The sequence below is a fragment of the Aotus nancymaae genome, unplaced genomic scaffold (assembly GCF_030222135.1).
Source record: "Aotus nancymaae isolate 86718 unplaced genomic scaffold, 86718_ANA_hifiasm-v0.15.2.pri h1tg000006l, whole genome shotgun sequence".
In the NCBI taxonomy this organism is placed as follows: domain Eukaryota; kingdom Metazoa; phylum Chordata; class Mammalia; order Primates; family Aotidae; genus Aotus; species Aotus nancymaae.
Window position 1 is genome coordinate 51,478,766 of NW_026988417.1, and position 11,092 is coordinate 51,489,857.

The 11,092-nt window shown below is 37.0% G+C and overlaps 1 protein-coding gene across 2 annotated transcripts in view; it reads left to right on the top strand.

The window, feature by feature from the left end:
• CEP135 (centrosomal protein 135) overlaps nucleotides 1-9,131 on the top strand; it is an 83,033-nt gene extending 73,902 nt beyond the window's left edge. For both annotated transcript variants that reach the window (XM_012441173.3, XM_012441174.3), the window contains exons 25-26: nucleotides 1,082-1,195; nucleotides 7,384-9,131. In XM_012441173.3, the coding sequence (XP_012296596.2) occupies nucleotides 1,082-1,184 (103 nt within the window). In that variant the 3' untranslated portion in view covers nucleotides 1,185-1,195; nucleotides 7,384-9,131. The remainder of the gene's footprint in view (nucleotides 1-1,081; nucleotides 1,196-7,383) is intronic.
• The last annotated feature ends 1,961 nt before the right edge of the window (nucleotides 9,132-11,092 follow it).

Here is an 11,092-nt window from a genome sequence, read left to right on the forward strand (position 1 = left end):
TTTAAAAATTAGCTGGGCATGAAGGTGCGCACCTGTAGTCCCAGCTCCTCAGGAGGATAAGGTGGGAGGATCGCTTGAGGCCAGGAGTTTGAGCTATGATTGTGCCACTGCACTTGAGTCTTGGGCAACAGAGCAAGCCCCTATTTCCAAAAAAAAGCATAGGAGAAGAACAAGTAAACCTAGCTGTGGGGAACATCAAAGTATAGGCAGGAGAAAAGGATCCAGTAACAGAACTAAGGAGAGGTCATCTAGGTAGAAAGAGAACCAGGAGATGTAGTGTCATGAAAACCAAGGGTGGTTACTAGCACCAAGTCCCATAGAAAGGTCTAGCATGTAGGCATTTAATTAAACAGATTTGTTAGAATTTTTTTAAGGATAGAGAAGAAAATTAAATTTTTCTGTAAGTTCTACCCTCCATAGTCACCATTAGCCTTTTTGAGTTTAACATCTCGCCATCTCGTGTTCGTGTGTGTCTCTATGTGTTCAGTTGGTGTCCTATTTATTTTCACTATATATATATAGTGAATATATATAAATATATAGTGAATATATATAAATATATAGTGAATATATATAAATATATATAGTGAATATATATATAAATATATAGCGAATATATAAATATATATAAATTTTATATATATACACATAAAATTTATGTATATATAGTATATGTATAAATTGTATATAATTTATATATATAAATTTGTATTTATATTTATATAAATATACATATATATTTATATATATGTGTATATATATACACAAATATATGTATACACATATATACACACATATATAGTGAGCATTTTGCTTCTAAGGTATTATTTTAATGACAGCCTGCTATTCTGACATGGTTATAACAAAATTGCTTTGAACAGTCTCTTATAGTACATATGCTTTTAATTGAAATCTTTTGTCCACTACTTAAAAATCGTACAAAGACATAGGATTCAAGTTTAATAGTAATACTAATTAAGTAATTTATAACAAATTAGCTATTAATTCTTATATTTGTATACCACTTTTTGATTTTTCCTGATGCTTCCATATATCTCTCTTGTTTGATCTTTACTAACAGAGAACGAGCAATCCAAGAGATACGTCGACATGGTCTTCCTACACCACCCCTTAGTTCTACTCTGAGGTCTCCTTCACATTCTCCTGAACATATCAATGTGTAGTCATCAGAAAGGTACGTATGTAACACCAAGGACAGGCAAAACTAATCTGTGGTTGTAAAAATTCAGAAAGTAGTTTTCTACATCAGGAAATGAAAGATTGCCTGAAAAGATGTTCAGGAGAACTTCCTGGAGTAATGGAAAAGTTCTATATCTTGGTGATAGTAGTTATGTGGGTTATATACAATTGTAAAAATTCATAAAACTGACCATTTACAGTGTATGCATTTTTTTTTTTAAAACATCGGGTCTCGGCCAGACACAGTGGCCTACACCTGTTATCCCAGCAATTTTGGAGGCTGAGGCTGGAGGATAACCTGAGGCTAGGAGTTTGAAACAAGCCTGGGCAACATAGTGAGACCCCCATCTCTACAAAAAATACAAATATTAGCCAGGCTTGGTGGCACACACCTCTAGTCCCAGCTATCAGCTACTGGCCGGGGGATAGGGCAGATAATGGAGGCAGGAGGATGGCTTGAGCTCCGAAGGTTGAGGCTGCAGTAAGCTATGATTACACCACTACACTCCAGTCTGCATGAGTAAGCAAGCCCCTATCTCCCCCGCAAAAAAAAGACAGGGTTCTCACTATCTTGCCTGGGCTGGCCTCAAACTCGCGGGCTCAAGCAGTCCTCCCACCTCAGCCTCTTGAGTAGCTGGGATTATAGGCTGGGCCATGCATTTTATTGCATGTAAATTATACCCAAATTTAAAAAGAGAAGACAAGGCCGGGCGCGGTGGCTCAAGCCTGTAATCCCAGCACTTTGGGAGGCCGAGGTGGGTGGATCACGAGGTCAAGAGATCAAGACCATCCTGGTCAACATGGTGAAACCCCGTCTCTACTAATACAAAAAATTAGCTGGGCATGGTGGCGCGTGCCTGTAATCCCAGCTACTCAGGAGGCTGAGGCAGGAGAATTGCCCGAACCCAGGAGGCGGAGGTTGCGGTGAGCCGAGATCGTGCCATTGCACTCCAGCCTGGGTAACAAGAGCGAAACTCCGTCTCAAAAAAAAAAAAAAAAAAAGAGAAGACAAGACATCTACAGCATAACGTTAAATGACAATATGAGCTATCACAGGGTTTTTTTTGATGAAGGGCCAAATTCAAGCTGCAAGTAATAGGTAGTCGAAGTGTAGACAAAGCATAGAAACAGGAGTGCACATGGCACAGTAGTCCCAACCTGGCAGGAAGGACAGGTTGTAGGGGAATAATGAGGGAGAAAGAAGTCAAATGGATGGATCACTGGATATACGTATGTTCAAGCTCTAGTAGATATGGCAAAACTGTTTTCCAAAGTAGTTGTAAAGAGCTAGGATGCATTTGACTGAGGAAAGGTCAAAGGGTTGTGCTAATTCACTGGAGTTGGGAATGAATGGGAAAGAAACATGAGTCAGACTCAGGCTTTGACAGGTAGTAACTGTGAAAAATGCATACTCATTGACAGAAATAGTTATGCCAGTCTTGTTTAAATTGATGCATTTCTTTGCTTCTTTTAATAGAAATATATGGAAGATAATTAAACATTTCCTCTGACTCAGAATCCTCATTGTGAACATTAGTTATGTGCTATTCTTTAACATACTGATGCCCTCATGTTTGTAGGGCCTAGGTTTAAATGATTCCTGATTGCTCTGCTTTTGCTTTTGTGTTTGATTAAGGCATTTATTTTTCTCTTTCACTTAGGACCACTTCTCAGTGTTCACTGTAGTCACTGTGTCCTTGAGTTGCTGTGTTATTTTAATGTGATCAAGTGGTGGTTCACCTTCCTGTTATAAAGCCTTGGAAGAGTGACAGACATTTTTTCGTATTTGATTTACAGCTGCAGTTTAGATCAGGGGTTGGTTGGTAAACTAGGATCCGCAAGCCAAATCCATACCACTGCCTATCTGTGTAAATTAAGCTTTATTGGCACACAGCCACACCCATTTGTTAACAGATTGTCTAAGACTGCTTTTCTGCAGTGGCAGAGTTAAGTAGTTGCAATAGACCTTGTGGCCCACAAATCTAAAATATTTACTTCCTGTCTCTTCACATCATGTAGCTCTGGAAAAATTCAACTCTAGACCTGTGAGAAAATAAGAGTGAAAGGCAAAAAATTCCTTGGTTTTATTAAATTAGGCTTGACCTTGTAGAGTCCCTGAAAGAGTATTGGGGGCTCCCAGGGACCCCCAGACCACACTTTAAAAACTGCTGATATAGAACGTAGATTCCAGCAATCCCTGAAGCTGTGATGAATTAGATACTGCTTTTGTTTTTTATTGCATTTTATTTTTTTTAGAGCCAGGGTCTCACTCTGTCACCCACGCTGTAAGGATGTGGCATGATCATAGCTCACTGAAACCTCAAACCCCTGGGCTCAAGCAATCCTCCCGCCTCAGCCTCCTGAAACTGGGACTACAGGCACGCCACCACACCATCACCACTATCTAATTCTAAGATTTTTTTTATCTCCCCAAACAGAAATTCTGTACCCATTAAACAATAACTCTCTAATCTCCAGGCCTCACCTTCCCAGCTCCTAGTAACTTCAAATCTACTTTTCTGATCTCTATGAATTTGCCTATTTTCGATTTTCATATAAGTGAAATCATTTGTTCTTTTGTGTCTGGCTTATTGCACTTAGAGTAATATTTTCCAGGTTCATCCATATTGTAGGATATGCCACATTTTTTAAAATCCTTTCATCAAGACACCTGGGTTGTTTCTACCATATGGTTATTGTGAATAATGCTGCTGTAAGCATTCTTGTGCAAGTATCTGTTTTAGTCCTTATTTTCAAATCTTTTGGTATATACCTAAGACTAGAACTGCTAGGTCATATGGCAATTCTGTCAGACTTTTTGAGGAACTGCCAAACTGTTTTCCACATGCTGTACCATTTTACATTTTCACCAGCAATGCATGAGGGTTCCCATTCTTCATATCCTCACCAACACTTGTTATTTTCCATTTTTGAAAAATACAATGATTCTAGTCCATGCAGAGTAGAAAAGTTTTATAACCATTAACAAACTCATAATTTATAACTTTGTAATAATTTACAATTAATTTTTGAAGTATATTAATGAGATTGTTATTTAATAATCCATTTCCACTCATGTATTCTGAATATTGTCACCAAAACTAATTTTAAGGGATTTCCCTAAGCACTCAGAAATGAATTGCTCAAGGAAAAAAAAAGAATTGCTCAACTATAAAATGGCATCTCAGATTAGTGTTTCTCTGATAGTTAAAATATACAATGCAACTTTTATTCTTTCTTTTTTGACTATTATATCTAATACATGCTATTTGAGACAGGAAAAACCAGAAGTGTGTTTCCGATTCTCATATACCACTCAGCACCACTTCAGACACCAGATTCTCCAGCAGACACCAATTGATCTCAATTTCAACATTTAACTCAATTCTGACATTATCTGCCTGGAGATAGCGTCAGATCCCACAGATTAAGAGTTCAGTCACACAGATCCCTCCCCCTTGATGCTAATCGCAAGCCCCAGGTTGTGATTTGTGCTTCTGACTGAAGAGGTTTCCACAACCCCCTCATCACATTCTGTTAATTTGCTAGAGCAGCTCACAGAACTCAGGGAAACATTTTACATTTACCTGATTATTGAAAAGGCTATTACAAAAGATACAGATTAACAGGCAAATGGAATGGATATGTAGGGCAAATTGTCAGGGAAGCAGCTCAAAGCTTCTGTGCCCTCTTAAGGCACACCACCCTCCAAGCATCACCAAGTGTTAAGCTATCTGGAAGGTTCCCGAACCCAGTTTTTGGAGGTTTTATGCAGGTATCACCAAGTAAGCATGATCAATCAAATTATTAGTCATTGGTGATCAACACAACCTTCAGCCCCTCTCCCTTCCCTGGCAGTTGAGGTGTGAGAATTGAACAGCCCAATTCTCTAGTCAGGCATTGGTCTTTCTGGTGACCAGCCCCCATCCTGAATATATCTAGGGGTCCCTAGCCACCAGTTATCTCATTAACTTGCAAAAGACACACTTAGCACTCTGGAGATTACAAGGAGCTGTATGCCATGAAACAGGGGCAGAAACTCAATATATACAGTCATGCATTGCTTAACAACATGGGATATGTTCTGAGAAATTCGTTTAGGTGATATCATTGTGCAAATGTCATAGAATATATGTACTTATACAAACAAAGATATATAGTCTACTGCATACCCAGGCTATATGGTATAGCCTCTTGCTCCTAGGCTATAAATCTGTACAGTGTGTTACTGTACTGAATACTGTAGGCTGTTGTAACATAATGGTATTTGTGCATCTAAACACAGAAAATGTACAGTAAAAACACAGTTTAAAAGATAACAAATGATACTCCTATATAGGGGACTTACCACAAATGGAGCTTGCAGGACTGGAAGTTGCTCTGGGTGAGTCAGTGAGTAAGTGGTGAGTGAATGTGACGGCCTAGGACATTACTGTTCACTGCTATAGACTTTATAAATGCTGTACACTTAGCTATACTAAATTTATTTTTTAAATTTTTTTAACAATAAATTAACCTTAGCTTACTATAACTTTTTTCCTTTATAAACTTTTTTTTAAACTTTTTGACCCTTTCATAGTTACGCTTAGCTTAAAACACAAACACATTTCATAGCTGTACAGAAATGTTTTTTCTTTATATTCTTATTCTATAAGCTTTTTTCTATTTATAAAAAAAGTTTTTGTTTTACTGTTTAAAGTTATTTGCTAAAAGCAATGATGCAAACACACACATTATCCTAAGCCTACATAGAGTCAGGATCATCAATATCACTGTCTCCTGTCTCTACATTGTGTCCCACTGAAAGATATTCAGGGGCAGTAACCTTACGGAGCTGTCATCTCCTGTGATAACAGTGCCTTCTTCTGGAATACTTCCTGAAGGACCTGCCTGAGGCTGTTTTATAGTTAAACAGAAATTTTCATTTCTATTATAATCTTATGGGACCACAATCTTTTATGCAGTCTGTCATTAACCAAAATATCATTATGGAACATATTTCTGTTTTGTTGTTGTTGTTGTTTTTTTTTTTTTTTGAGACAGAGTTTCACTCTTGTTACCCAGGCTGGAGTGCAATGGCGCGATCTCGGCTCACCGCAACCTCCGCCTCCTGGGTTCAGGCAATTCTCCTGCCTCAGCCTCCTGAGTAGCTGGGACAACAGGCACGCGCCACCATGCCCATCTAATTTTTTTTGTATTAGTGGAGACGGGGTTTCACCGTATTGACCAGGATGGTCTCAATCTCTTGACCTCGTGACCCACCCGCCTCGGCCGTTGTTGTTTTTTTTTAAGAGACAAGGTGTCGCTCTGTTGCCCAGACTGGAGTGGTGCAGTGCACCATCAGAGCTCACTGCAGCCTTGAACTCCTAGGCTCAAGCAGTCTCCCACCTTGGCATACTGAGTAGCTGGGACTACAGGTGTGTGCACCACACCCAGCTAATGTTTGTATTTTTTTACAGATATGGGTCTAATTGTGTTTTCCAGACTGGTCCTGAAGTCCTGGGTTCAAGTGATCCTGCCTCAGCCTCCCAAAGTGCTGGAATTACAGGCATGAGCCACTGCACTCGGCCTGTGTTTCTTATTATAATGCAATATCACACAGACTCACTGAGGAAACATAAAATACAGAGATATATTAATAAGGAAACAAAAATCACTTTTTTAAACAAAAGTACAAACCAGGCAGGGTAGCTCACACCTGTAATCCCAGCATTTTGGGAGGCCACAGTGCAAGGATCACTTGAGCTTAGGAGTCTGAGACTATCCTGAACAACATAGTAAGACTTCATCTCTACTAAATACCAAAAAACTGAGCTGGGCATGGTGATGTGCACCTGTAGCCCCTGATACTCTGGAGGTGGAAGCAGAAGGATCACTTGAACACAGGAGATCAAGACTGCAGTGAACTATGATCACACCACTGCACTCCAGCCTGGGCAACACAGCAAGACCCGGTCTCTAAATAAATAAGTCAATGAATAAAATAAAGTACAATGAATAAAACAGTATTTGAACTTTAAGAAGTAGAACAGTACTTCTTAAATATAACTGGATTTGGGGCACAGAGTTTTATTAGAGTCCATAATTTCATTTAAAACATTATTAAATTTCAGTTTTTTATGAATATGTTGAATAACTTTATCATTTTTCTCTTAACCCACTTTTTAATTTTTCCCCTTTCAGAATAATGGCTTTCAATGAGTTCTTATGTGGATTTTCAAAAGAACAGAACAGTAGTGAAATATTTGAAGTACTTGTTGCTGAAAATCATGAACATGGACACAAATTCTACCTCTGTCAACTTGTATTTAAATCAGTGAATATTTATGTTAAAAAGTTTGATTTAAAAGAACTATATATGTATATTTTCATATATATGACAGAACAAGAATATGTATTAATAGTGCCTAACTCATGTTATATCTATATTTTTATTATTCCTGAATGAAATTACTCAAAGTATGTTTATGCTGTGAATTGATATAATGTATTATTCACATGCTTTAATAATTTGTTTCTTAATAAGCCATGACATATTTATGTAAATATTCTTACAGTACTTGTTTTTAGTTTTCATGCCTATGTTTAACCCATATCTTAATGTATTCACAAAGAATTGTCAACTTCAGTGCTGTGCTGTCATGCTTAACTTTTCCTTCTTAAAATTATTCATAGATTTACTGTCATCAAGGGGAATGTATTCAGGTCTAGTCTTCTTATAATAGCAGAATTCTTGGTAAAATAATGATTACCATATATAATGTGTTATTGCCAACTATAGAAGAACTATGATGAGAAAGATACCTTTATATACTATGTAAAATATTGTTTTAACTATCATCATATGGGCTGTTTACATAACACAGGTTCTATCAAAATCAAACTAAAAGCTTTATGCAGAGTTTTGTATAAAGCAATAAAACAGAAATTTAGGACATTTTTCTAGTAAATAAAATTCCTCAGTTTATTAATCTAAAATTTCAAAGTATAAAAGTATATGGGGTAGGCCAGGCGTGCTAGCTCACGCCTGTAATCCCAGCAGTTTGGGAGGCCAAGGCGGGCGGATCACCTGAGGTCAGGAGTTCGAGACCAGCCTGGCCAACATGGTGAAACCCTGTCTCTACTAAAAATACAAAAATTAGCCAAGCATGGTGGCAGGCACCTGTAATCCCAGCTACTCAGGAGGCTGAGGCAGGAGAATCACTTGAACCCAGGAGGCGGAGGTTATGGTGAGCCAAGATCGCACCATTGCATTCCAGCCTGGGTGACGGAGTGAGACTCGCATCTCAAAAAAAAGTACATGGGGTAAATACAGTAAAACATTTTGTTAAATTACAATATATATTCAGTGATACTACTTTTTTTCTTCTAAACCTGTGTGTTGTAATTTACCAGTTTTCCAGAATGGCATTTTAACACTGAACTGTGGCATATACATGGAAAACAGCTTTTTACAATTAATTTTCACAGTTGTAATTTTAAAGAATTTAGGTGTATACCTATATTAATGAAACAACAGAAGTACAAAATGGAATGTCAGCTACAAAAATTAATCGTGTTTGAACCATAGACATTTGAAAAAAATCCTCTTAACATATTTTGTTGTGATTGAAAACGTAAAAACTAACATAAGAAAGTGAAAGATCAGTTAGTTACTTATGATATATTTTGTTCCCTCTTGTGGTTTAATAAAGCAGAGAGAGAGAAAGAGGGTGTGTGTGTGTGTGTGTGTGTGTGTGTGTGTGTGTACACCTGGGGGTGGGCAGTGCTCTTTTTCTAAAACTAATATGCCTTATCTGAATTATGCCCTTTTTAGTGTGTATTTGGATGTGGGCTGGTTTGCTTTTCTACCACCTTTGTAATTTTATGTATCCCAACTCCCTTGTGTGAATTCATGTATTATAGCGAAATATATGAGACATAGGACTGTTTGCAATACCATATGGAAATCTTTTAATAAATATATGTAAATAAATATTTGTCTCCACCTTTTCCCCCAAAGCAACAGCAAGACATTTTGTTAGATATTTAATTTTAATGTTTTCTATAATTTAAAAATGTATAACCTGCCAAATTGTTGTTTTTATAACCATGGTTTTTTTTGAAAAACAATTTTATCTTAAAATACTGAATGTTCTGACCTTTTATAGATATTTTTAATTTTGTTTCAAATAATTTTAAATTATGGAGCTTGACCTAGATTTGCCAATGAACTTTCTAGTCAATTTATTTTCTCTTTCTTACAAATAAGGTTTTTATAATTTTATATTACCGATATTCTTAAGTCTAAAATTAAATAAAATTTATTCAAATTAAACTTTATCATGGTGGGATATGGGTAAATCCCTGAACATAGGTGCCAGGCACCTTTCTTAACTGACTTTTATTTCCAGTTAGTTCAAAATAGTAACAAATAAAGTCAAAGTTTATTTCTGTTTTCTATCCACAAAATGGTTAAACGTGTGTATGTGTGAATATACGCTCTTCTCACTTGGAAATGCTCTTTGTTGAACACATTACCTCCTATTTAAACTATGGCACCTGTTACCCTACCTTACTGTAATTCATCATACAAGTGGTCTCGTTCTTCTTTCCCCAGTCCTTAGAAGATTTTAGCAAGTGGTTTACTATCTACCATTAATTCTATCATCAGCCTTTTTATGTCAGTATCTTCTTGGGCCAATGGTTATGGACCATACCTGCACATTGTAGTTATCTGGAGAATTTTAATGAAAAACTGATGTCTGAACCTCTACACTAGACCAAATACATCAGAAATTCTGCAGTTGAAGTGTGGTCTTTTTAAAATTTTTTAGACTTTAAAAAAACTGACATAGAATGTACATATTTATGAGGTACGTAGTGATGTTTCAATACATACAATGTATAGTGATCTGATCATTGTAATTACATATCCATCATCTCATTTATCATTTTGTGTTGAGAACATTCAGAATCCTCCTCTTAGACGTTTGAAGCTATATATTAACTAGAGTCATCCTGCAGTGGTAGAGAACACTAGAAACTTCTTCCTCCTATCTAGCTATCATTTTGTATCCTTTAGCAAATCACTCCCTGTCGCTCCCTTCCCCCATCCCCATCCTTCCCAGCCTCTAGTATCCTCTATTCTACCTTTCACTTCTGTGAGATCTTTTTTTAGCTTATACATGAGTGAGAACATGCAGTGTTTAATTTTCTGTTCCTCACTTATTTCACTTAGTTAACAACGTCCTTCAATTCCTTCCATTGTGGCTGACAATGACAGGATGGTAGTTTTGTTTGTTTTTAAGGTCCTCTAGAAGACTAATGTTCAGCAGGGTTAATAATGTTAATTTAAGAAACCGATCCACCAAAGTGGTTTCATGACACACTAATGGGACTTAACTTGTAGTTTTGAAAAACACTGCCTTACATCTTGTCATCAATTCCAAAGTCTCAATTTCTAGCATCCTACTCACCCCTCTTTCTAGGTTACTGTATTGACTATGCCTCTACCAACAATTCTTTGACTCCACTCGGTTCTTTAGACAATTGATTCTATCATCTATCCCTTATCTATAATTTAATCACCCTCACTTTCTTCTTTAGCATAGGCATCATTGTCCTTGCACATCCCCTAAATTATTGTCCTTCTGATCTGAAAACTCCTGTTTATCTCCAGTTACTCCAGCTGCTTGCATCTATACCTACTGACTCTTTTTACTTTAAATTTATGGCCCTGAAAATCAAAGGCCCACAGCACTGTGTGGCAGTCCTTATACACTGCCCTAGTCAATTCACACTTAACCTCCCCCAGCAAGTATTCTCCTCTTTATTCTATCCTCTCACTTTGTTTCCTTTTTTCTATGAGAAAATGAAAACAATAAAACTTTCTCACTCTCCAAATCTATCA